The sequence below is a fragment of the Saimiri boliviensis genome, chromosome X (genome assembly GCF_048565385.1).
Source record: "Saimiri boliviensis isolate mSaiBol1 chromosome X, mSaiBol1.pri, whole genome shotgun sequence".
In the NCBI taxonomy this organism is placed as follows: domain Eukaryota; kingdom Metazoa; phylum Chordata; class Mammalia; order Primates; family Cebidae; genus Saimiri; species Saimiri boliviensis.
This window is the reverse complement of record NC_133470.1, coordinates 130,099,399-130,126,790: the sequence shown is the minus strand read 5'-3', so window position 1 is coordinate 130,126,790 and position 27,392 is coordinate 130,099,399. Positions and strand designations below refer to the sequence as shown.

Genomic DNA, 27,392 nt, shown 5'->3' with positions numbered 1-27,392 from the left:
TCAGATGTAGCACCCAGAAAGGGCATGGAAACTCTGTGCCAAATACACCCCATATCTTACCCTATGCATATCTTTCATTAGGCTGTTCCTGAGTTGTATCCTTTATAATAAACTGCTAATAGTAAGCAAAGCACTCTTCTAAGTTCTGTGAGTCATTCCAGTAAATTACTAAACTCAAGGAGGGAGTCGTGGGAACTGTGAATAAAAAATAGACTCTCAGGACCCCAAACTCACTATGGCAAGGGGAAGTTAAGCTTGGGAACTGAGTCATCCAAAAACTCTGCCTTCCTTTTGTTCCCAAATAGCTATAATTTTACATGCTTACTTTATCTTATGTAAAATGTAGATTTACTGAACATGAGAGGAATGCATAATTGACTTTTCCTCTACTCCCTTCTTTTTACATGTAAAATGTAGATTCACTGAGTGCTAATCAGAGCCTCACAAGAATGTAATCACTTGCCTTCTTGCCGATCCATCCTCCTTTTTTTTCTTCCCCTCTTGCTTGCTCTTTCTCCTTTAAATACTGAAGTTCCCAAAACCTTCTTTGGGAAAAGCACAGGTCACAGATCCTACTGTGACTTGTGTTGCATTTTTCTAGGTGTGTCCTCAAACTTGGAAAAATAAAATTCCAATCAACTGAGATTTGCCTCAGTCACTTTTTGGTTTACAGAACCCTCAAATTTGTACTAGCCCAGGCTGAAGTATGGGGATGTTGGGCACCCCATTTGCAGCTGCCATCTGAAGTGGAGGGCAGTCTTAACTTAAGAACTCTTAAACTGTAGGGTCTGCACTAACTCTGAGGAATTAATAGCAGAATTAAATTGAATTGTAGGACACCCAGTTGGTGCCAAAGAATCAGAGAATGGTAGGTGTTAGAAAATACCACGCAATTGATGTTAGAAGTAGTGCCAAAAAACACCACACACGGTGTAAGGCAATTGAGAGGACATTGGTAGATTCATTGGAGATGCAGACTAAACTGTAGGCCCACTAGTTTGCTGGAGACAACCTGGGACAGAGAAAGCTGGGAGGAGACCTACTGGGATGAGAACAAATCTGTCTGTGAAATCATTTATGCCCCTGGGCATTGTTGAAAACAATAGGGCCATCAGCAGGCAATTAGTGGAGCTAATCAGCTGGGTATGGTCAGGGAAAGAAAGAGTCGAAAGGAAAGCCCTGCCAAAGGTGACTGAGGGCATAACCAAGGCTGAGCCTCCTGAGGAGCAACATAAGAAGCTTCACATTGTGTGAGCATAGACTTTACTAAAATAATCCAGCTAATCACTAAATAAAGAAATATGCAAATATCAATAAAAATCTCCAGATGGGGAAGAGGGAAATAGTAACCAGAGGTGCTATATTATCCAAAATGCTCAGTTTCCAACAAAAAAAAATTATCAGATTTGCAGAGAAACAGGAAAGTATAACCCATATACCGGAAAAAGGCAGACAATAGGAGTTCCTTGTGAGAGTGTTCAGATGTCAGTTTGAACAAAGACTTCAAAGTAGCTATTATAAATACGTTTACAGAACTATAGGAAACTATGATTAAAGAAGTAAAGAAAGAGATGATGATGTTGCATCAAATACAAAATATCAGTAAAGATACAGAAATTATTTTTAAAACAAATTGAAATTCTGGGATTCAAAAGCACAATAACTAAAATGAAAAATTCAATATTACATTTGAACTACCAGAAGAATTAGTGAACTTGAAGGCAAATTGATCGAGATTATGCAATTTGAATAACCAAGAGGAGAAAAGACTAAATAAAATGTTCAGAGCCTCAGAGAAATGTGGAACACCATTAAGTATTACATTGGCAAAGGAATTACTCCCAACAAGAAATTCATAGGAACCAACTGAAGAGATCTAAAAATGATACATAAGAAGGTCAAAAGCTACTAACATATTCTCATTCTCTCTTCTCTCAGCTTCTTTAAAATACATAAGTTTATATAAAGCAATAGTTATAATAATGTATTGTTGAATTTGTCAGATGTATAGTTGTAACATATATAACAATATGACAAAAATGGAGAAGGAAATAGAACTATATAGAAATACCATTTCTATATAGTTCTATTAGAAATGATATTTCTATATAGTTCATTGTAATTTAGTATAAATCTGAAGTGATTCTGATAAGCTAATATGTATATGGTAAGGTCTAGGCAATCATTAAAGAAATAACTAAAAACTATAGTTTAAAAATGATTTTAAAAGTTAAAATGCTATATTAGAGAATATTCAGTTAATGCAAAAGAAAGTGGTAAAGGAAGATTCAAGGAATAAAGAAGACGTGAGACCTACAGAAAACAAAAAATAAAATGGCAGGCATAAATCCAACTAAATCAATAATAACATTAAGTCTGAATGGGTTAAACTAGACAATAAAAGGCAGTTGTTAAAATGGATGTGAAAAAAGCCAAGATCAAACCATTTGCTGTCTATAGCAGACAAACACCAGATTCAAAGATACAAATATACTAAAAGTTAAAAGGATGAAAAAAGAGACATCATTTTGTTTGCTATTACTGTAGCCAGCTTTCTGGAATGGCTACAGTAATATTAGACAAAATAGACTTTAAGAAAAAAGAAAACAGTGTTAGTAGAGATAGAGAGGGACACTGTATAATGATAAAAGAGTTAATCCATCAGGAAGATGTAACAATTATAAACATATATGTACCTAACAAAAGAGCACCAGAGGGCAAGCCATGGTGAATCACACCTGTAATTCCAACACTTTGGGAGGCCAAGGTGGGTGGATCTCCTGAGGTCAGTAGTTCAATACCAGCCTGGCCAACATGGTGAAACCCTGTCTCTACTAAAACTACAAAAATTAGCCGGGTGTGGCGGCACATGCCTGTAATCCCAGCTACTTGGGAGGCTGAGGCCGGAGAATCACTTCAACCCGGGAGGTGGAGGTTGCAGTGAGCCAAGATCATGCTATTACACTCCAGCCTGGGCAACGAGACCAAAACTCTGTTTAAAAAAAAAAAAAAAAGCATCAAAAATGTACAGAAATGAAGAGATAAATAGAACACTCAATTATAATAATTGGGGGCTTTCGACTTTTAATAATGGATAGAAGAACTAGGCAGAAGATCAACAAGGAAATAGAGACTTTAACAACACTATAAACCCACTAGACCAAACAGACATATATGGAACATTCCATCCAACAAAATAATATACATTCTTTTCAAATGCACATAGAATGTATTCCAGAATAGACAATATACTAGGCAATAAAACAAACCAAAATAAATGTGAAAGATTAGAGATAATTCTAAGTATTTCCCCATCATAGAATGAAAGTAGAAAACAATAACAGAAATAAGTTTAGGAAACTCACAAATATGTGGAAATTAATCAACACACTCCTAAATCACCAACACATCAAAGATAAGAGGAAAATTAGAAAATATGTTAAGACTAATGAAAATGAAGATACAAAATACCAAACCTTACAGCATGCAGCTAAACCAATGCTTAGAAGGACATTTATAGCTGTAAATGCCTATATTAAAAAAGAAGGCTGGACACAGTGACATGTGTCAGTAGTCCCAGCTACTTGAGAGGCTGAGGTGAGAGGATAACTTGAGCCCAGGAGTTCAACACCAGCCTGGGCAACATAACAAGACTCGATCTTCAAGAAAAAAAAAAAGCCGGCTGCGGTGGCGTAAGCCTGTAATCCCAGCACTTTGGGAGGCCGAGGCGGGTGGATCACGAGGTCAAGAGATCGAGACCATCCTGGTCAACATGGTGAAACCCCGTCTCTACTAAAAATACAAATATTATCTGGGCATGGTGGCGCGTGCCTGTAATCCCAGCTACTCAGGAAGCTGAGGCAGGAGAATTGCCTGAACCCAGGAGGCGGAGGTTGCCGTGAGCCGAGATCGCGCCATTGCACTCCAGCCTGGGTAAGGAGAGTGAAACTCCGCCTCAAAAAAAAAAAAAAAAAAAAAAAAAAACCAGAAGAATGACCTCATATCAATAACCTAACCTTCCACCTTAAGACACTGAAAAAGAAGAGCAAACTAAACCTAAAGTGAGCAGAAGGAAGGGAATAAAAACTGGAGCAGAAATTAATAAAATAAATAATAGAAAAATATTGGAAAAAATCAATAAAACCAAAAGCTGGTTCTCTGTAAGGATCAACAAAATGAACAAACATTTACAATGATTAGCCTGGAAAAAAGAGAGAAGACTCAAACAACTAGACTCAAAAATGAAAGCAGGCACATTACTACTGACTTTACAGAAATAAGAGGATTATGGAGGAGCACTATGAATAATTGGATGCCAAAAAATTACATAACTCAGATGAAATAAATAGATTCCTAGAAAGACACACACTACCAAAACTGACTCCTGGATAAATAGAAAATTTGAATATACCTATAACAAATAAAGAGAATGAACTATCAATGAAGAAACATCCAGACCAAGATGGCATCACTGGTGAATTCTACCAAACATGCAAAGAAAAATTAATATTCATTTTCACAAACTTTTACAAAAAATAGAAGAGGAGAGAACATTTCTCCACTCATTCTATGAGGTCAGTATTACTCTGTTACCAAAACTATGCAAAGACACCACATGAAAACTACAAGCCAATATCTCTTATGCTGTAGCTTTTTTGGGGATGCAAAAATCCTCAAAAAATATTTCAAACAAATCCAGCATCATATAGAAAGAATTATGCAACATAACCAAGTGAAGTTTACCCCAGGAATGCAAGGTTGATTTACATTCAAAAATCAGTCAATGTAAAACATCACATGAATAGAATAAAGCACAAAAACCACATGATAATCTCAAAAGATGCAGAAAAAAAGTTAGACAAAATTTCAACACAATTTCATGATTAAAAACACACAACGAACGAGGAATAAAAGCAAAATTCCTTAACCTGACAAAGGATATATATGAAAAAGATACAGTTAACAACATAGTTAATGATGAAAGACTGGATGCTTTCCCCTTTAGATTAGGAACAAGGCAAATGTCTGTTCTCTCCACTTCTATTCAACATTGTACTAGAGGTTCTAATCATGGAGGTTAGACAAAAGAAAGAAAGAAAAGAAGAAAAGAAGGAAGGAAGGAAGGAAGGGAGGGAGGAAGGGAGGGAGGGAGGGAGGGAGGGAGGGAGGGAGGGAGGGAGGAAGGAGAAGAAGGAACAAACGTACAAGACAAGACATCCAGATTGGAAAGGAAGAAGTAAAACAACCTCTGTCTTAGTCCATTCAGGATGATATAACAAAATACCATAAACTAAGTAGCTTATAAACAACAGAACTTTATTCTTCACAGCTCTGGAGGCTGAGAAGTTCAGGATCATGGTGCCAGCAGATTTAGTACCTGATTAGGGCTGAATCTGCAGTTCATAGATAGCACCTTCTAGCTGTGTACTCACATGGTAAAAGGTGCAAATAAGTTCCCTCAGGCCTCCTTATAATCCTCTGCCCTCACAGAGCACTCACCAGACTTGGAATCTAGCAGCAATGAACAATCCAAATAATAACAAGTATTGGTGAGGATGAGGATAAATGAAAACCCTCATACGCTGCTCATGGAAATGTAAAATGACAGTTCTTCAAAATATTAAACATAGAGTTACCATATGACCCAGCAATTCCAGACGTAGTTATATACCAAAGAGAAAAAAACCCCACAAATATATGTCCACACAAAAACTCACATGAATGTTTATAGCAGCATTATTGATAATAGCCAAAAGGTGAAAAGAATACAAATGTCTATCAACTGATGAATGTGTAAACAAAATGTGGTATATCTAGATGATGGAAAACTATTTGGTCATTAAAAATTAAGTTCTGATACATGCTACAATATGGATGGGTCTTGAAAACATTATGCTAAGTGAAAGAAGCTAATCGCAAAAGACTATATATTGCATGATTTCATTTATATGAAATACAGAGAGCAGGCAATTCCTTAGAGACAAGAAGTAGATTAATGGTTGGCTAGGGTTGGGGAGGATGGAAGACGGGGAGTCTTTTTTTTTTTTTTTTGAAGACAGGGTTTTACCATGTTGATCAGGCTGGTCTTGAACTCCCGACCTCAGGTGATCTGCCCGCCTTGGCCTCCAAAGTGCTTGGATTATGGGCATGAGCCACTACGCCTGGCCAATAGGGATTCTTAACCAAAGAGTATAAACTTTCTTTATTAGGTGATGAAAATGTTCTAAAATTGAATATAGTGATGGTTACACATATCTCTTAATATACTAAAAGGCACTGAACTGTACACTTTCAATGGGTGAACTCTATGATAAGTGAACAACAACTTAATAAAGAGTGAAAATGGGTCATTATTACAGATCCTCTAAGCATTTAAAGGATAGTATGGTACTACTATGAACAACTTTATGCCAATAAATGCAATGATATAGATAAAATGGTCAGATACAAATTACCAAGCTCACTCAAAAAATAAATAGAAAACCTGAACAGAAGAGTGACGTTTAACCACCAGGTCTCTGGAAGAAATAAAAAACCCTGATTCATGGAGTATCTGACTTCTAAAGTGTAAACTATGGCCAATTTTCATCAGTGTATCTTCACTGAATGTAGATTTGATAAGAGATAATGGCCGGGCGCGGTGGCTCAAGCCTGTAATCCCAGCACTTTGGGAGGCCGAGGCGGGTGGATCACGAGGTCAAGAGATCGAGACCATCCTGGTCAACATGGTGAAACCCCGTCTCTACTAAAAATACAAAAAATTAGCTGGGCATGGTGGTGCGTGCCTATAATCCCAGCTACTCAGGAGGCTGAGGCAGGAGAATTGCCTGAACCCAGGAGGTGGAGGTTGCGGTGAGCCGAGATCGCGCCATTGCACTCCAGCCTGGGTAACAAGAGAGAAACTCTGTCTCAAAAAAAAAAAAAAAAAAAAAAGAGATAGTGACAATCAGTTCTCAATAGCTGGTACAAGCCAGTTCTAGTATAACACTACCTATATCTATGAACTAAAATTAATTTGTTATTAAAAACTTTCCAAGAAAACTCCAGGCCCAGATGTCTTCACTAGTGAATTCTATCAAACATTTAAGGATGAAATAACACAAATGTTAAAAAAAAAAAAAAAAAAATCTCTTTCAGAAAGTAGAGGAAAAGTCCTCCTTTCTATGAGGCCAGAAATACCCTGATGCCAATACAAAGACTTTACAAGAAAACTATAGACGTTATGTTTATAGATGCAAAACTTTTTTTTTTTTTTTTAAATAAAGATGAGGTTTCACCATGATGGCCAGGCTGGTCTTGAACTCCTGACCTCAGGTGATCCACTCACCTTGGCCTCCAAAAGTGCTAGGATTACAGGCGTGAGCCACAGCGCCCGCTCGGCTGATGTAAAACTTGTTAACAAAATTTTGAGAAATTGAATCCAGCAATATATAAAAAGTATATATATTTATCACGACCAAGTGAGGTTTATCGCAAAAATGCAAAGTTGGTCGAGTACTTGGATTTAATTCAACACATTCGCATAATAAGGAGAAAATATGACCATCTCAAGAGATACAGAAACAGCATTTGATAAAAGTCAAAAGTCAGCTGGGCGCGGTGGCTCACGCCTGTCATCCCAGCACTTTGGGAGGCCGAGGCGGGCGGATCACGAGGTCAAGAGATTGAGACCATCCTGGTCAACGTGGTGAAACCCCGTCTCTACTAAAAATACAAAAAATTAGTTGGGCATGGTGGCGCATGCCTGTAATCCCAGCTACTCAGGAGGCTGAGGCAGGAGAATTGCCTGAACCCAGGAGGTGGAGGTTGCGGTGAGCCGAGATCGCGCCATATGCACTCCAGCCTGGGTAACAAGAGTGAAACTCCATCTCAAAAAAAAAAAAAAAGTCAAAAGTCAATAAAACCTCTCAGAAAACAATTAGAAATGAAATTCCTTAACCTGAAATAGGGTATCTATAAAAATTAAAAAAAAATCACAGCTGACATCACACTTAGTAGTGAAAGACTGAATGATTTCTTTTTTGTTTTTGTTTTTTGAGATGGAGTCTCGCTCTTGTTGCCCAGGCTGGAGTGCAATGGCGTGATCTTGGTTCAAGGCAACCTCCACCTCCCAGGTTCAAGCGATTCTCATGCCTCAGCCTCCCAAGTAGATGGGATTACATGCATGCACTATCACCATGCCCAGCTACTTTTTGTATTTGTAGCAGAGATGGGGTTTCACCATGTTGACCAGGCTGGTCTTGAACTCCTGACTTCAAGTGATCCTCCTGCCTTGGCCTCCCAAAGTGCTGGGATTACAGGCGTGAGCCATCGTGCCTGGCCTCTACATATGTTTTCTCCTTGCCTTATTGTACTAACTAGGATTTCCAGTACATAGTTGAATAACAGTGGTGAGAGCAGACATCCTTGCATGACCCCCTATCATAAGAGGAGATCAAGGCCAGGCACAGTGGCTCACACCAGTAATCTCAGCACTTTGGGAGGCTGAGGCAAACGGATTAATGAGGTGCCACTGCACCCCAGCCTGGGCAACAAGAGTGAAACTCTGTCGTAAAAAATAAAAAAAAAAAAAAGGAAAAAAGGTATGTAGATAGGAAAGGAAGAAGTAAAATGTCTTTATTCACAGGGAAATCATGATCATGTATATAGAATGTCCTAAAAATCTACAAAAAGTTATTGGAATTACTAAGTGAATTTAGCGTAAGCTTAAGATAAAAGGTCAATATAAAAAAAAATCAAGTATGTATTTTATATACTAGAAATAAATAATTAGAAGACAAAAATTTAAAATATCATTTGCAAAGGCATCAAAAAGCATGAAATAATTAGAAATAAATTTTATGAAATATGTGAAGAATTTTACGTTGAAAACTATAATACATCACTGAGAGTAATTATGGAAGACCTAAATAAATGAAGTATACCATGTTCACACATCAGAATACTCAGTATTGTGAAAGTGGCAATTCTCTCCAGATTGGTCTATTTATTCAGTGTAATTCCAATTAAGATCACAGCCAAGAAAAGCCTAAGACAGCTTAACAACTAAAAGTAGTATAGTATTCTAAATGGTATCCTAGAACAGAAAAAAAGGATATCAGGCAAAAATGAAGAAAATGTGAGTAAAGTATGGGCTTTAGTTAATGATAATGTATCAATATTGGTTTGTTAATCATAACAAATGCACCATAGTAATGTAAGATGTTAAAAACAGAGGAAACTCTGTATTATTTTCTAGATTTTTTTTGTAAATTTAAAACTGTTCTAAAAAAAGAATTCTATTTAAAAAATCAAAAAACGACGTCAAAAAAAAAAAAAAAGCCACAGGAGAAAAAAAAGCTTTATATTTTATTCCCTTCAATGGCACTTTTTTTTTTCGCTTTTTGAATAGAGGCCTTGCATTGTCATTTTCCACTCAACCCTGCAAATTATGGAGTCAGCCCTGCCTCTGTCCCAACCTCGTTCCCAGGCCTCAGGCTGAGATTGTTCTGGGCACTTGTGAAAGTCCCTGAAAGGCCAAGACTAAGCCGAGACTGTGCTGCAGCCCAGCAAGGAAGGCCAAAATAGAATGAGTTCTGTGCTCTGAGCTTGTCTGGATTCCGGGAAACACAGCAAATGGTGTTTCTAAGGTAAACACCAGGCCAAATGATATTCCTAAGCAAAGACCCTCCCACCTGAGTCTGGTGGGCAGTATGGATTCATAGTTTCCTAGAACTGGAAGAGACCTAATTCATGGTTCTACCACTGCCCTCGCCTCCCTCGTTTATGGAGAAAAATGATACAAACAGAGGCAAGGAGAGGGGTAGGAGCCTGCCACACTTCCAGAGCCTCCAGGGAGTGAGTGACAGCATGAGTCTTGCCCAGACCGAAGCCTGGTATTGTCTTCCTTCAACCCAGGTCTGGACCCGCCTTCCCTGTCCCTGTGCATTTCCAGCAGCCTGAGTTGCTACCTGGCCTTTCCTCAGAGCCTCTTCCTTGTTTCTCTGAGCATATACAGGGTGTGTGTGTGTGTGTGTGTGTGCACACGCGTGTGTGCGTGCGTGCGTGCGTGTGTGTGTCTTTAGGCCACAATTAGGATGAGGCCACAAGCAAAAAAGAGGAGGCTCCTGTCATTGCTTTTCCTACTTAGGTATTTCCCCTAGAGCAGGGGTAGGGGAGGAGCCCATGAGAGCCACAGGCTGAACAGGGCCTGCTGCAGTCAACAGCTGCAAGCCTGAGAGCAATTAGGGCCATTAGGAAATAATGTAGAGGCAGCAGCCACAGAGTGGTCTGGAGAGGGCAGAACTCCTCAAGTCCAGGCAGACAAGCCCTGCAAAATGAAACCAAGGGGACTCACACAGAAGGAGGGATCTGTTCCTGCCACAAAAGTGCAGCCTCCCCAGCAACAGAAATCTCTGGAGGAGAAACCCACCCTGGGCTTCCTCAGATCCTCCAGAGAAAGGCCACACCCCCTGGAGACTGTTGTCAGGGCAGCAGCTGCCCAGAGCTCTGTGTAAATGTGGGTGGAGCCCACTGCCCAGGAGCAGTTTTACATAGTGGTTAAAGATACAGTCTCTCATGCCACACTGCCTATGTTTTGTTTTGTTTTGTTTTCAGAGTCTTATCAGCTAGGCTGGAATACAGTGGCACAATCATGGCTCACTGAAGCCTTGACTTCCCAAGCCTCTAACCTCAGCCTCCCAAGGAACTGGGACCACCTGGGACCACAGGTGTGCACCACCATGCCTGGCTAATTTTTTCATTGTTTGTAGAGACAGGGTCTCACTATGTTACCCAGGCTGGTCTTGAATTCCTGGGCTCAAGCTATTCTCCCACCTTGTCCTCCCGAAGTGTTGGGATGATAGGCGTGAGCCACTGCACCTAGCCTTAGGTTTTAAATCCCATCTCAGTTACACTATCATTTGTGTTTCCATGGGAACAATTTGTCACCTCTCAGAGCTCAGTTGGCACACTTTTGAAATGGGTTTCAAAAGACTTAAACCCTCACTAGTAATAACGGACCAAGCAATAGGACCCTAAATCAAGAGTATCAGATCAAATCCATCAGAAGGACAGCCCACTCCAACTTCAATCCTACACAAACAAGTAGCAGACCACATTTCTTTGTAATAAATGACTGCCATTTGGTGGCAGAACCACCTTTACTGTATTCCCTCTTGAGAGTCCTTTCTCTCAAGGGAACCCAAGATCAGCTACTGCTGGGCAGAGACTTAGAATCCACATGGAGATCTGGTCTTTATTCCTCCTTTCCTGCTTCTATTTCCTCACATTTACCAAGTTCTCATCAAAGTTTGATTTATACTGTTTCAGGAGCTTTCAGGGACTATTGTGTCTTCTATTAGCAGCACTAGAAAGCAAGCAATCTGAGAAGCCAAATAAGAAGTGAGAGGAAGGGAACTAGCCCAGCAGGGCATACTCCTGGCTGCCACACACAATAAGGAAAAGAAATTTTTTTCACTTGGAGTCAGAACTCTCTGTTGAGATACTTCTAGATCTTTCCTGAGTTTGCTGACTTTATCATCCTATTCAATACTAGAGGCATGCTTTAAATTAATGATTTGCAGCTAATATACTGAATGACAGATCTGGATTCAAAGATTGAGGGAGTGAATCTAACGAGACAAAATTTAATCCAGGAAAAAACCAGAAGCATCTACACTTGAGTTAAAACTAAAAAGATTTACAGAAGTAGATTAACAGCTTGAAATATGAAACAAGGGAGGGGTCTAGTTGACTTCAACTTAAACTGGATTCAATTGTGTGATATGACATTCACAAAATCTACTATAATTTTAGGATGCATCTATATACGTATAGCACCTATTCTAGACTGAAGGGAGTGATAAGATCACTCCATTCTGCACTAGGCAGAATATTCAGTGCTTTCAGAGACATTTACACAATCAGGAACATGTAGAATGGTGAATGACTTTGAAAAAATAAGCCACATCAGAAATGCTGAAATAACTGGGGAAGTTGAACCCCCCAAAAAAGTATTGGTGAGAACATAATTGTTTAAGGATTACGTGAGATAGTATATTGAAAATACTTAGTGCAATACCTGGCATAAAGTGCACAATTAATTTTAATATTAAAAGGATGTTAATTAGTAGTATTGTTAGCACTGTCATACTATTATTATTACATTATTATAGTTAATGCTTATAGAGTGCTTTCTATGTACTAGGCTCTATGCCAGGTCCTTTACATAGCTTGACTCATTGACTCAGTTACTCCTCTTATCAATTCTATGAGGTAGGTACCATTATCATCTCCAGTGTTGTAGATGAGGAAGCTGAGTCACAGAAAGACTGAGTAGATTGCCTAGTGTGTCTCACAGAAGGGAAGGGGAAAGAACCAGAATAGAAGAAGTCTTGGCAGTTTTAAGCTATCAAGGATGAAAGGCACTTTTATTATTTTATACCTGTTCTGTACCACTCCAAAGGGCAGAGCCAGGACCAATGTGTGTAAACTACTGGGAGGCAGATTTTAACTCAATGGAAGCAAAAGTCTATTAATCAATTAATTTTAAAACTGAATGATTAGAACTTGCTGAGATTTCAATGAGATATCTTATAAGGTAGTGAGTTCTCCATCACAGGATCTAAGAAGAATAAGGATAGAAATGAAAAACTGAATGAAATGGGACTTCTCTAGGAAAGAAACTATACAAATGAGAAACCAATCCTTGATTAAAAAAAAAAAAATAAGAAGGCATAGTGAAACTTGGCTTTAAAGACACATGTCAGACAAATTGGAAAGTAAAACAGTTATAAAAAAGATGTGAAGGTAAACTAATATTTGTCTAGCTACTATCTCAGCATGAAGTTAATTAGATGTTGGAGAAAAGCAACAAACAGTTCTTAAAAAGGGAAATTTCACATGAATTTCTGTTCAGAAACTTAGTAAACAGCCTGGCTTTAAAACAAAATCCCAGGATCCTTGAAGATCAGATGGCCACGTACCCTGAAAGTGTAAAACACAGAGGGAGGGGAAGTAGTATGCTCTGTGGGGGAAAAAGTATATGCATAAGAAATTAGCATCCAGCCTGATGTGAGTAGGTGAGAGGCAGGCATAAGGTCGAAGATCATAAAATAGCGTTAGATCCAAAAAATACATATTTCAATGACAACTGAATATGCTAGCATGATTGTAGTCCTGCTTCTCAGTATGTGGTCAACAGAATTATTGCATAGTTTAATACAGAATGCCCTACCTGCAGCATCTAACTTCTGGGGTCCAGCAGTCCCAGAACTCAAATATTTGTTGATTTAATTAATTATTATAATTATAAAATTCCTCAACCAGAAGAACCAAGAGGTGGCTGGTTAAGGATTGAGTCCCAGTAAAATCTATTTCTTCTACTATGAATAACTACTGAATAATTTATATATATGTACACACATATATAAATATATTTAATGTGTAATATATTCAGTGTGTATGCATACATATATATGTGTGTGTATAGATATACACACATAGAGAGAGAGAATAATGCCAGGCTTTCCACCAAGAACTATCCCATTTCAGATAATAAATAAGTTTTCTGGACTACTTGTACTTAGATGGACAAATGCATATTTGATTTATGAAAATCAAAGTATTCTTTTCAGATGGACATACTTTACAAACTTAACTCTCTCTAGAGGTCTAGAACTGAATGGTTACCAATGTAGGTCTGGGGGCTCAAAAACCAAAATGTGATGTCAAGAAAAAGTGAAAGATAGTCTCCCATGAAAGTCACAAGAGATGAAAACACGCTGAATGAGCAATGGACATGATGGAGTTATGGATGTGGATTAAAACTGAGAGTGTTGGAATATAAGGACATAATATTGATTTATGAAGGTGAACAGTCAAATGTTAGTGCAGGATCTGAACTGAAGGGGAAATAAGGGCCCTTGGTGGCTGAGTAAGGGAGGAGGGTAGAAAGAGGTGGTACTAGGGGAAGCAGCACAGAGGAAAAGGCAATACTACCCGAGACTAGATGCTGACCGTGTCTGGCAACCAGGAAAAGGCAAATACAAAGAGAGGTGTGTAACAATGCCTGGTGTGTCTGGGGTCAGGGGACCCTAGCAGGCACTAGCAGGTGGCTGCAACAGGGCCGCAGGTCAAAGTGGTAACTGGGGATCTGAGTTCGGCAGTGACGCGCGTCCCTCACGTGACCAGGAGCCTATGTCTGCCCAAGTCCCTCTCGTCCTGGTCTTTTTTGCCTGTCCACCATCTCCCTATTACCCTTTGGTCGAGAGGGAAAGCAGAAGGAAGTAAGTTCCCTCCACCTTCTTAAATCGACGTGAGTGTCGGCGCTGCCTAGTAACCCTGGGAAGGGGGTTGACAGAATCGGGATGGCGGAGTCCAGGCCTTTCCCTATGCTCCAGCCTCGCCCCCCGCGCCCACATTTCTGTGCAAAAAATGGTGGTGGAGAGGGGGTGGGGAGGTGAGTGCCGCCCCGCCCTCCCCCCCCACCCCGGGAGGGAGGTACAGACACTTGGACAGAGTTTCTAAGACTGCTTCGCTTCCACTTCCCAGCTGAAAAGCAACGGCAAGCTTTGCGGGGCGGCGAGGTGGCGGCACGGAGTACGAGGCTTGATGCAGGGTCTGCGGCGAGAGGAGAACCTGAAGGGCGGGCGTGCAGGCAGTGGCTGGTGCCCCGAAAGTCGAGGGTGGGGGGTGTCAGTCAGTCCGTCCGTCCCCCCTCCCCACTCCCCGCCCCCTACCCTGTCTTGCGTCTGTTTGCAGGTCTGCTGGTCACAGCGGGGCACCTCGAGGAGAGGACGGCTAGGAGCCCACGACCCGGAAAGGTTCAGGTCAGGGAAGGGGTACGCAGTGGACCGGGCCTGGGGCGCGAGGTTGGACGCCGAAAGGCAGGGAGTCTGCAGGCCGCACGGTCCCCGCCCCTGTCACTGCGGGCGAGGCCTGTAGCAAAGCCTGCTGGGAAAATGGTGGGCTTTCGGGAAGGAGGGGGCGATCGGGAAGCGGTGGAGTCGGGAGAGCCGGAGAACCACTGGGAAAGCGCAAGGTTGAGGACCTGGGCCCCGAAGCAGGAAAAGGCAGGTATTGGAACCCACGGCCAGGGTGTTAGTCCAGCCCCTTAGTATTCTGACTCTATTCTGCCTTTCTTGTCTCCTAAGAATAACTGTGCTTGAAGAAGAAAATTCCCAGCATGGAGAAACCACGCCAAGAAAATGAAGAAGAGCCGCAGAGCGCGCCCAAGACCAAGGAGGAGAGGCCTCCGGTGGAGCACTCTCCCGAAAAGCAGGCTTCCGAGGAGCCGTCTTCGGAGGAGCAGTCCTCGGAGGAGGAGTTCTTTCCTGAGGAGCTCCTGCCTGAGCTCCTGCCTGAGATGCTCCTTTCGGAGGAGCGCCCTCCGCAGGAGCGTCTTTCCAGGAAGGACCTGTTTGAGGGGCGCCCTCCCATGGAGCAGCCTCCTTGTGGTGTAGGAAAACACAAGCTCGAAGAAGGAAGCTTTAAAGAAAGGTTGGCTCGTTCTCGCCCGCAATTTAGAGGGGACATACATGGCAGAAATTTAACCAATGAGGAGATGATACAGGCTGCAGATGAGCTAGAAGAGATGAAAAGAGTAAGGAACAAACTGATGATAATGCATTGGAAGGCAAAACGCAGCCGTCCTTATCCTATTTAATGTGTTCGGCCTTTAATTCGGTTTTGCCTGCTAATACTATTGCCATTGCCACCTGGACTTTCTGTTTGCATTTTCTTCATGCCTTTGCCCCTGTTCTGAATTTTAACTTTTTGGGAGGCTTTATTTTAGATGTTTCGTTTGTAACTGGCTTAAAGTTGGCGTTTCCTCCCTAAAATCTGCAAGTGTCCCCCTTTCAATCATGAGGTCTACACATTTGCATGAAAGATGTACATTACATATTGTGAAATGAAAAACGCAATTTTCAAATGCTATATATTGTACTCCATTTTTGTAAAAAATGTATATTTATATATTAATATGCAAAGAAAAAACGGAAAGTATATACTTCAAAGGCATAACAGTGGTTATCTGTGTGATAGATGATTTTAAAAAATTTTTGCTTTATCTGAATTTCTCATTTTTTCAAGACAAACACGTTTTACTTGTGTTGCAAAAAACATATAATGAAAAAATATCATGCAATTTTGAAGAAAACTGTCAATCACCTTATAAAGACAATGTGGCACTTAATAAATACTTGTCAGAACTTAAAAAACGTAAAAGTGAATTCTATGTTTTTTCTGAATCTCTTAGACACAAATATCAACCACATATTGATTATATTTAATAGACTTTTTTTCTCATTTAAATAAGAATAATACCTGCTTTACAGTGCTACTGTGGGACCAGATGAGAAGAAGATTATGTGAGCTGTGTTTGAGGTTTTTATTCCATCTGCACAGGCAGGACCCTGACACCCCCCCCCCCACCCATAGATTCCCTGCAGACACAGGGGAAGGTACCCAAAGGAGATCTCACTTGTGCTCACAAACAATTCCGGTGAGATTCCAGGTGAGTGCCACATTCTATTCACGTCCTGCTGTACTCTCAGATACCTACTGTATCTGCTAGGCACAGCTGCTCCTTCTCCCGGGTCCTGTTCCTTCCACTGGCGCCCATCCCTGCTGACATGCTGGAGTGCTCAAGGTGCAAAGCCTCACTGATTGCTGTGGAGTCCCTGGTGGTCCCAAGCTGAACTGTGTCTCCTACAGATATATCAATGCTCTTCTTCCAGCTTTAATATTGCACATAGCTAGGAAGATACCATCCCAATGCTGCTTAGACCTCAAAGTCTTTTAAAACTGTTTAGTAAAATAGTTCTTTCATTTTTTTTTTTTTTCCATCCAGAGCCTTCCTTTTCTCCATTGGACTCATGAGTCCACTTTTTCTCCACTGGACTCAAACATGATTCCACTAGGTCCTGGGCTAGGAGACAAAATTAATGAGCCAGACACCATGCTGTATAGTCAGAATTGGAATGTCCCTCTCAAATATTGGAGGATAACTATCATTTTAATTACCTGACTTGCCTTAGAGTGAGTTCTCTCTCAGGGTCTTCTGGCAAGCTTGCCTTGCCAATTCAGCTGACTTGCTCAACTTGTGTAAATTAAAGAGGAAGATAATGCTTCCTCAAACTAGGACATTCAAAACAGCTTGACTGGGCTCAAACTAGGACATTCCCCTTCTACACTGCTCCATATAAGCAAGACACATGCAAAACTACTTTCTATGACATTAAAGTACTATATATGTATATGTACATAAACATGTATATATCAGATATAATTATGATTTCTCTATTAAACTATGTTTATGAAACCTAAGATTTTGTTTTATTGATCCTGTTAGTTCTAGAAATACAGAGTGGTTAATAATGACTAAGAATTATTACCCAGGGTTGGGCATGGTGGCTCACACATGTAATCCCAGAACTTCGGGAGGCCGAGGTGGGCGGATCACAATGTCAGGAGATTTAGACCATCCTGGCTAACACGGTGAAACCCCATCTCTACTAAAAATACAAAAAAATTAGTTGTGTGTGGTAGCACGTGCCTTTAGTCTCAGCTACTCAGGAGGCTAAGGCAGGAGAATCGCTTGAACCCAGGAGGCGGCGGTTGCAGTAAGCCAAGATCCATAGTGCCACGCACTCCATCCTGGTGACAAAGTAAGAGTCTATCTCAAAAAAAAAATAAAAAAATAAAAAAAATTATCACCCAGTCATGAACTCTGAGATTCTCTTTGATTGACTATATAACCTTTGCTTTGTTGACTTCTCTAGAGCTATGATTTGCAATTTCAAAAGGAACATGGTGAAAGAGGGATTGTTAACTGAAATTTAACATTAAAATTATTTAAATATTTTATATATCAATGTTTCTGTTATTAAAACAAACAAACAAACAAAAAAAACAGAAACCTGTTTTCTCTGGCGGACCCAGTAAATCTTCTTTTTTATAAATTAGCACACTAAAAGTTGGACAACCACTAGCATATACAGTGTACCTCTGATTTCATTGAGAATATGATGTAAATGGAAGAAAATACAGATAATTGTGTCAGAATTAAAAGGGTGAAAGCCTTGTCCAAGCATATTTTTAAATAAGCAACTAAAGACAGTCTTGATAATATTATAACATAAAATTTAGATTTCTTACAGCAAAGCAAGACCTTACACAAAATTAAAACACGAGAGACAATTTAATAGAAATGTATTTTCCATGACTGATGTTATATAATGTCTTACATTCCATACTTTCAATATGAGTAAAATGTATCAGAAATAAATTCAAAGTTCTCCTTTAGTAATAATCTAAAAAAAAAATATGCTTAAGCAGATCTGTACGCTTGGCTTTCTTTTGTTTTTATATTTTTACCATATAATGCAATTTGAGGGAGTCCTTCATGTCTCCAGACCACTCTTCAAGCCAATGGCAGCCTGATGGGTGCTGGTCAAACCGGAATTCTCACTGGAGTGAGATCAGGTTCCAGGCTCACTGGAACTCGTTTTATAAGAGAGGATAAATCCATCCCCCTAACCTTCAGGGTGGTGGTGCTTAGGCAGGATGTGGAAGGGCTCACTCAGGCCACATTCCCCTCTGGGGTGGGTCTGACTTAGGTTTCTTTGCTCCAGCCTGCAGCAGGCACAGGGCGCTCTTAGGCTAATGGCCAAGCTGTCCTGGACAGACATACCTGGAGGAGGATGACTGACTGCCCTATTGTAGGACAGAGCACTTTGCCTTTCCCTCCTCTTCCCTTTCTCTTTTGGGGAATATTTTGTAGGGGAGGAGATACAGCCCCAACGTGTCCCGGCAAGAAACATCCATTTGGATAGTCTTTGAGCAACAGATGTCTGAGCAAATCTGACCAGGTCACTTGGGGTTGAAGCAGAAGGGGCTGACCCTTCTCGCAGAGTCCAGGGAAGTAGCCCCCAAGACGACTGGGGCAAAAATGGGGTTAGACAGCACATAAAACCTCATCCATCCCTCTGCCACCCACCTTGCTCAGATTCCCAGAGGGGCCTCAATGTGCCCTGGCCTGTTTGGTTGGTTCTGCAAGGACTTTAGTTCTGTGTCTGCCTGGTGCAGTGCATCTGATGCCTGAGTTACCCCAGGCCCTGAAGTACAGGAGACCCTAGGTAAAGGGAACTTGCAAAGACATGTGGTCCTACGACTCAGGAGAAAAGGGGTGTCACCTCCTATCTGAAAACCCCCATGTGTTGCAGACCCAGCTCATGACTTGGGAACCAAAACTGTCAAGCTGTGAATTGGTGGGAAGATGCTTTTTAAGGCATTGGTGGTGGAGAGTCAGCAGCATCCAGAGCCCCTGGGCCCCTGCTATAGTTTGAATGTGTTTCCCACAATTCATGTGCTGGAAACTTAATCCCAGTGCAACAGAGCATGTGGGATATGGGGCTTAATGGGAGGTTTTTAGGTCATGAGGACTGTACCCTCACAAATGGATTAATGCTATGATAAAAAGGGCCTGCAGGGGTGGGTTCTCTCCTATTCTTCTGCCACATGAAAACACAGAGTTCCTCTTTCTTGCCCTCTGCCTTCTAGCATGTAAGAATGCAATAGGAAGGCCCGTCCCAGATGCCACTGCCTTGATCTTGGACTTCCCAGCCTCCAAAACTGTAAGATAATAAGTTTCTAGGCCAGGCATGGTGGCTCACGCCTGTAATCCTAGCACTTTGGGAGGCCGAGGTGGGTGGATCACCTGAGGTCAGGCGTTCAAGACCAGCCTAGCCATCATGGTGAAACCTCATCTTTAAACAAATAAATAAATAAAATAAGTTTCTATTCTTTATCAATTATCCTAGAGCTGGGCATGGTGGCTCATGCCTGTAATCCCAACACTGTAGGAGGCCGAGGCAGGAGGACTGCTTGAGCCCAGGAGTTCAATACCAGACTTGGCAACATAGTGAGATGCCATCTCCATAAAAAAAAAATAGAAAAAAATTAGCTGGGCATGGTGGTGTGAGCCTGCAGTCCCAGTCACTTGGGAGGCTAACATGGGAGGATTGTTTGAGCAGAGGTGGTTGAGGCTGCAGTCAGCCATGATGGTGCCACTGCACTCTAGCCTGAGCAATAGAGTGAGACCCTGTCTCAAAAAAAATTAAAAAAAATCCAGTCTCAGGTATTCTGTTGTAGCAGCAGAAAATGGACTAACACAGCCTCTCACCATCTTCCTTCCCACACGGAAGGCTGGTATCTCTATCACATATCCAAGTAGCAACTTGCCAGGACAGCTTCAGAGCAGAAATCATTGAGCATCCAGGACCATGGAGATAGAGCTCTCTGCTAACAAGGGTTCCCTTGCTCTTAGGAAACAATGCATATGACTGGGAACTCCCAGGAGTGGTGAGGCAGCATAGAAAAGATCAGGCTCAGGGTCCCTATAAAAGGACTAGGGACAACTCCTTCCCCCATTGGGAAATACTAATCTAAATAAATAATTTTTACAAACGAGGGATAAGATTTTACAGATAAGTAAGAGGCAGATCCTGTGTTCTACTCAGATTTGTTTGCATCAAATTCTGTGTTCTTCCCACTCTACCACACTTAGACAGCTACCAACTTAGACAGTAGCTTTTCAGGGGTTAGGGAATCATCTATTTAGACTTGCTTAGTATGGTATTCTTGTTGGTCTGTGAATTTGGGTGAGTTTTCGATTTTTATCTCATTCCAGGTAGAAATGTCTAGTAGGCAGTTAGATATGTGTTTGAAGTTTGGAAAAGAGATTAGAATGGAAATATCAATTTTGGCTTATGATACCAGGAACATAGCAAGTGGTCCAGGAATATTTGTTGAATTAAATGAGTGAATGAAGAATGCAGTTGTACACACTTCTACCCTTTTCTATGAATACGTATTTTTCAAACAGAAGTGGAATTCTGTTGAACACACTGGTTCATATCCTGTGTGTAAAAAATAAACTTTTTCTTTAAACTTTGTCTTTACCAAGACAATACCTGTTTCAGAAGAATGTTTACAAATACAGATAAGTGCCACCCAGTGACTAGAGCCAGAATTGTGGGTCGAACACAGCAGGTAGGAGAGAGACTATGAGAGGAGAGTTGGTAGAGAGACTTGTATTTGGGAAGGGAATGTCTCAACCCTGACTCACACTGGACCCACACAAGTATCAGGTCTTCTTGGGGACTGAGGTGGCCCAAGAGGCAACGTGTACTTATGTGGTTTTTCCTTGTCTCAAGTCAAGATAAGCGTGTGCATGCATGTGTGTGTATGTATGTGTGTTTAAACTGAATTGTCTTATACTATTTTCACTTTTTCTCTGATTATAGAAGTTATATTTGTCAACTAGAAAACATATGGAAATACAGAAAAGTATAAGAAGAAGATGCCTATATTTCCTCTACCCAGAGAAACTAATTATTACTATTGAGGCTCATGTACTTACATTGTCTGTGTATATCTCCTTTTATGTATTCAATCCATTTACCTTGTTATATAGTATACATGTAAATTACATATATAATACATTTAAATGCCTTTATGTAGTCATTTTTATATACATAAGTATATCTTACAGAGCATATATTTTCTTTTTTTCTCTTACTTTTATTTACATATGTGCCATGACATTCATCTGTATGAGTATTCCATCAACCACACTCCTTGATGGTGATGTCAATGATGAAAATAAAATCGTGCTCTTTGGTCTCAGGGACCTATGTCTGAGGGCCACATGTATGGATGGGCTCCCCAAAAAGCATAAGGTAAAGGAAATACCACTGGCTTTGTTTGGAGTTGAGGAAAGAAATTTAAAATGGTCAAGCACCTGCTTTGGTCAGATACTTCAAACTTGGGGTTTCCTTTAATCCGTTTAACACTTTTAGGAAAGTATTGCTTATTATAGATCAGGAAACTGAAGCCCTGAAAGTTTAGGTGACTTACACAGGGTCACACAGCCAGTGAATAGAAGAACCTGTATTTGAGCTCAAATTTGTCTGACTCTTAAGTCAGATCTCTTAACCATTATGCTTTGCTTTCTCCTAAAATTTCACACTTTCTCTCTCATTGCTAGGTCTAGTGGCATTCATCTTTTAGATGTCAGAAAATTTGTGAATACTCTGCTACTCTCATGCCCCACTGTTGTAGGGTTTGAATTTTTATGCTATAAGCATGCTTCTACAATCAGAAAAATCAATAAAGAATTATCGCTTTAAAAATATTTAAAGTAGGCCGGGCGCTGTGGCTCAAGCCTGTAATCCCAGCACTTTGGGAGGCCGAGGCGGGTGGATCACGAGGTCAAGAGATCGAGACCAGCCTGGTCAACATGGTGAAACCCCGTCTCTACTAAAAATACAAAAAATTAGCTGGGCGTGGTGGCGTGTGCCTGTAATCCCAGCTACTCAGGAGGCTGAGGCAGGAGAATTGCCTGAACCCAGGAGGCGGAGGTTGCGGTGAGCCGAGATCGTGCCATTGCACTCCAGCCTGGGTTAACAAGAGCGAAACTCCGTCTCAAAAAAAAAAAAAAATATTTAAAGTAAAAAATGTATCTCAAAGAATGTTAAATGGCACATGAGACACTGAAATGAAATATTAAACATTTATTATAGATTTAGACATAATATCTTTTAAAAATAAAAAACTCTGCTCACCCAATAGAAAATGGGCAAAGTACATGGAGCAGTAATTCACATAAGAAACACTATATATATATATATACATACTTCAGCGCCCAAGGAAGAAGAAAAAAATTAAATAAATTTAAAAAGCATATATATATATATATATGTGTGTGTGTACACACACACTTATATACTTTATGTTATAATAAAAACATATTCATAGAAGTCATGTATACATATATAATATATTTACACATATATAAATATAAATACATATATATTCATAGGCTCTAAATAACATTACATAAATGGCATCCTATCCTACATTTCATTCAGCAAAATGTTCTTTTTTTATTCAATAGTATGTTCTGGAAATCTATCCATAATCTTACCTATAGATCTAGTTCATATGTAGCTGCTGCACCTATTGCAGTCTCTGAACATACTGTAATTTATTCCATAATTATAGAGATTTAGGTTTGCAGTGCTTTACTATTACAAACATGCTGCAATGGACTTTCTTATTCATGCCTCCTTGTATATCTGTGTATTTCTTAGGATTGGTTACTAGAAGTAGAATTCTCGGGTCATAAGGTGCATTTAGGTTACATTGCCAAACTGGCTTCTGAAATAGACATTTGTCATCTGAATGTTTGTGAGACTTTGACTGGTCTGGTCTAGTCAAGCCTTTGAGGCTAAGCCTCCATGCCTTTGCTGATGCTGCTACTTCTGTCTAGACTACCCTCCTCTTCTCTGTTCAGCAAAATCCTATTAAATCATTAAAATTCAACTAAAGCACCACTTACTCTCAGAGGATATTCCTGACATTCACCAAAGCAAGATGAGTTAGGTCTTCTTTCCTGGTTCTCCTGAAGTATCAGATGACTTCGACTTCATGATCATGTACTAAAACTATGTTTAAGCATGTATATCCTTTATAAGTTAATGAACAGCTCAAGGACATTTGTGGTTTCTTCATCAGCATATACAGGCCAAAGGACAAAACTCTCATTAAATATATGATTGTTGAACCAAATATCCAAGACTGACTCATCTCATCTGTTCCAACCTCTGTCACCCACACCTCAGACTGAGGTTGTCATTGGCCCCTTAAAGAGTACCTGATGTGAAGAGTAAGCTGTGACTGCACAGCAGGGAAGACCAAAATAGAATGAGTTCTGTGCTCTGAGCTTGTCTGGATTCCAGGGAAACACAGCAGCAGCCACAGTCTGAAGGTGGCCCGCACTCAGGCCAAATGGTGTTCCTAAGCAAAGGCCCTCCTTCCTCAGCACTGTGGGCAGTATGGAATCACAGTTTCCAAGAGCTGGAAAGGACCTCATTCATGCTTCTACCACAGCCATCGCCCCCACCATTTAGAGAGAAAAATGATACAAACAGAGGCAAGAAAAGGGGTAGGAGTCTGTCACACTTCCAGAGCCTCCAGGGAGTGAGTGACGGCATGAGTCTTGCCCAGACCTAAGCCTGGTACTGTCTCCCTTCAGCCCAGGTCTGGACCCACCTACCCTGTGCCTGTACATTTCCAGCAGTCTGAGTTGCCACCTGGCCTTTCCTTGTTTCTCTGATCATATACAGGACGTGTGTGTGTGTGTGTGTGTGTGTGTGTGTGTGTGTGTGTATGTGTTTTAGGCCCCAGTTAGAATGAGGTTACAAGCAGAAAAGAGGAAGCTCTTGTCATTGTTTTTCCTACTTAGGCATTTCCCCTGGGGCAGGGGTTGGAGAGGAGCCCATGAGAGCCACAGGCTGAACAGGGCCTGCTGCAGTCAACAGCTGCAAGTCTGAGAGCAGGTACCCATTAGGGCCATTAGGAAGGAATGCAGAGGCAGCAGCCACAGAGGGAATCCCTGGGCTGGAGAGGGCAGAACTCCTCAAGCCCAGGCAGACAAGCCCTGCAAAATGAAACCAAGGGGACTCACACAGAAGGAGGGATCTGTTCCTGCCACAGAAGTGCAGCCATCCCAACAACAGGAATCCCTGGAGGAGAAACCCACCCTGGGCTTCCTCAGCTCCTCCAGAGAAAGGCCACACCCCCTGGAGACTGTTGTCATGGCAGCAGCTGCCCAGAGCTAACTCCGTTCTCCCTTTCCTGCATGGCTGTTCTGCCTGCCTTCTGATACTTTCAGCTCCTGCTTCCTGAAAAGATCTGTGCTGCCCACCCTGGCTGTATGCAAACGTGGCTGGAGCCCACTTTTCTGGGAGCAGCTTGCAACAGGGGCCAAACCTGGAAACACATTCTGAATAACTTTAGAAGGTGAAACATTGAGGGCAAGGCCGTCCTGAATTATACAGGCTCATTATGGAGTATAATAGGAACAGCTGGGAATCCAAGATGTGGATTCCAAGGCCAACCTTTTTCCTGGCCTTTTTTCTTGCTAGATGAATTTAGCAGTTTATTTCATCTCTTTTTGTTTCTGTTTTCTCATCTATAAATGAGTTCAACAGTAGATTTGTATAATTGTGTCCTTATAGCACTTATACATTTGTGAACTTTCAAAATCCATTCTGAATTCAGGGATGATGCAAAAACAACAATTTTGACTTCGTTCAAAGTGGTGTTAGGTTACTACTAAAGGGGAAAATATGTGGCTGGGTGTGGTGGCTCACACCTGTAATCCCAGCACTTTGGGAGGCTGAGGCAGGTGGATCATTTGAGCTCATGAGTTTGAGACTAGCCTGGACAACATGGTGAAACCCTGCCACTACTAAAAATACAAAAATTAGCCAGGCGCAGTGGTGTGTGCCTGTAGTCCCAGCTACTTGGGAGGCTGAGGTGAGAGGATGGCTTGAGCACAGGAGGTGGAGGTTGCTATGAGTCGAAACTGCACCACTGCACTCCAGCCTGGGCAATAGTGACAGACCTTGTCTCAAATAATAATAATAATAATAATAATAATAATAATAATAAGTGGCAAATATGCAATGCAAAGAATATATAAGAGATAATGGTACAAGTGATTGAATGCAGCAATTCATTTTGTACCTTGTATGTCATTATGTTCATTCTGCAACAGAACTGGGAATGTCTCTCCTTCTCTGTGTTTATTCTATAGGGGAGACTTTTTTTTTTTTTTTGAGATGGAGTCTCACACTGTAGCTAGGCTAACTGCAACCTCCGCCTCCCAGATCCTGGTTCAAGTAAGTCTCCTGTCTCAGCCTCCCGAGTAGCTGGGATTACAGGCACACGCCACCATGCCCGGCTAATTTTTGTATTTTTTATAGAGACAGGATTTCACCATGTTGGCCAGGCTGGTCTTGAACTCCTGACCTCATGATCTGCCCACCTTGGCCTCCCAAAGTACTGGGTTTACAGGCATGAGCCACCACACCTGGCCTCACGGGAGAAATTTTTAATGCATGTCAACTTAGGAGCTTTTTGTGAACAAGGCTGGCTATGATCTTATTCAGTAGGAATGGAATCTTTCTACCTATGTGAGTTTGGAAGAAGAAAAGTCCTCGTGTATTTATCCAAAGAGCAAATGAAAAGAAATAGAGGAATTTATAGTATAAGAGGACGTGTAAGGAAGGATGGGAGAAGAAGTCAAAGACATTCAAAGTGAAGGAGATCTACATGTACTACATCAAGTGATGAAACCAGACACAAACTACAAACCAATGGGTCCGCAATGCTTCACAAGCATCCCTTTTTCACTAGCCTGAACTATAATAGCTGATTTTCTCCAGAAACATGATGATGTAAAGCCTGTGCTGTCATAGGGCTGGCTACTAACATTTCTCCAAACCTGTGGTCTATTTTCATGCTCCTGAAATATCCCAAGGAGCAAAGCCTTTATGTGAAATAGACCTTTATAGTACCAGGTCCAGGGAAATTACTCATTCTAGGAGAATGGCACAGCGAGGGCACAGAAGGGAGAAGTCTAAAGTATGTTTGAGTCACTGATGGCGGGGGGTCTCTTTTGGCTGGAGTAGAGGAAAAATGAATGACAAAATTTAGAATCTGTAACTCAGGCTGGATTGTGAAGAGCACTAAATGCCAGGGCCTTTGACAACAGAATGCCAAGGCAAACTCAAGAAATAAAGCAGATTAATTTGGTCATTTACTTTTTCTTTGATTTTTTGTTGCTGTTGTTGATGAGACAGGGTGTTATACTATCACTCAGACTGGAGTGCAATGGTATAATCATGGCTCACTGCAGCCTTAACCTCCCAGCCTCAATCAATCATCTCATCTCTTCTTGAGTAGCTGTGACTACAAGCACGTGCCACCATGCCCAGCTAATTTTTGTATTTGTTGTAGAGATGGAATTTCACCACGTTGCCCAGGCTGGTCTCAAATTCTTGGACTCAAGTGATCCACTGGCCTTGGCTTCCCAAAGTGCTGGGATTACAGACTATAGACATGAGCCACTCTACCCAACCTATTCTTTGAATTTTTCTCTAATAACTCCATTCTACACTAGACATTATCTTCTCCAAATTCCTATTTGCCTGGTAACAATTCCTACCTCACACACTGGTAAGGGGGCATAAGGGTTAGCCAGTCAGCCCACATAAAGCAGCTGTCTCCATGTGTGGCACATGGCAGGTACTCAGTAATGGTGAGATTCCCAGAGGTTTCTAAAGAACAAGTGCTCTTACCTTGTGATTGGCCTTTGTGTCTCTCCTAACCTGCCATACTTCTGCAGATATATGAGAAATCATTATGATTGCCTTTTGTTGTAGGCCCAAAATGTGAATATCTATCATCGCCAATTTAGGTAAATGCTAAAAATCTTAGCAGCAAAAATAATGTCAGGAAATTAATCATGTAACTTCTGTTAGAATTTTAAGCAGTAA

General features: G+C 41.0%; 1 protein-coding gene across 15 annotated transcripts; it reads left to right on the top strand.

The window, feature by feature from the left end:
- The first annotated feature begins 14,161 nt into the window (after positions 1-14,161).
- On the top strand, positions 14,162-16,209 carry TCEAL1 (transcription elongation factor A like 1). Of its 15 annotated transcripts, none has more exons than XM_074391518.1 (4): positions 14,164-14,267; positions 14,533-14,580; positions 14,743-14,804; positions 15,135-16,209. In XM_074391518.1, exon 4 carries the CDS (start codon positions 15,167-15,169, stop codon positions 15,644-15,646), a length of 480 nt encoding a protein of 159 aa, XP_074247619.1. In that variant the 5' UTR covers positions 14,164-14,267; positions 14,533-14,580; positions 14,743-14,804; positions 15,135-15,166; the 3' UTR covers positions 15,647-16,209. The 15 variants fall into 15 exon arrangements, with proteins under 15 accessions (XP_074247620.1, XP_010330480.1, XP_003944316.1 ...); XM_074391512.1 differs by having other exon boundaries at positions 14,743-14,810; XM_074391513.1 differs by having other exon boundaries at positions 14,743-14,822.
- The last annotated feature ends 11,183 nt before the right edge of the window (positions 16,210-27,392 follow it).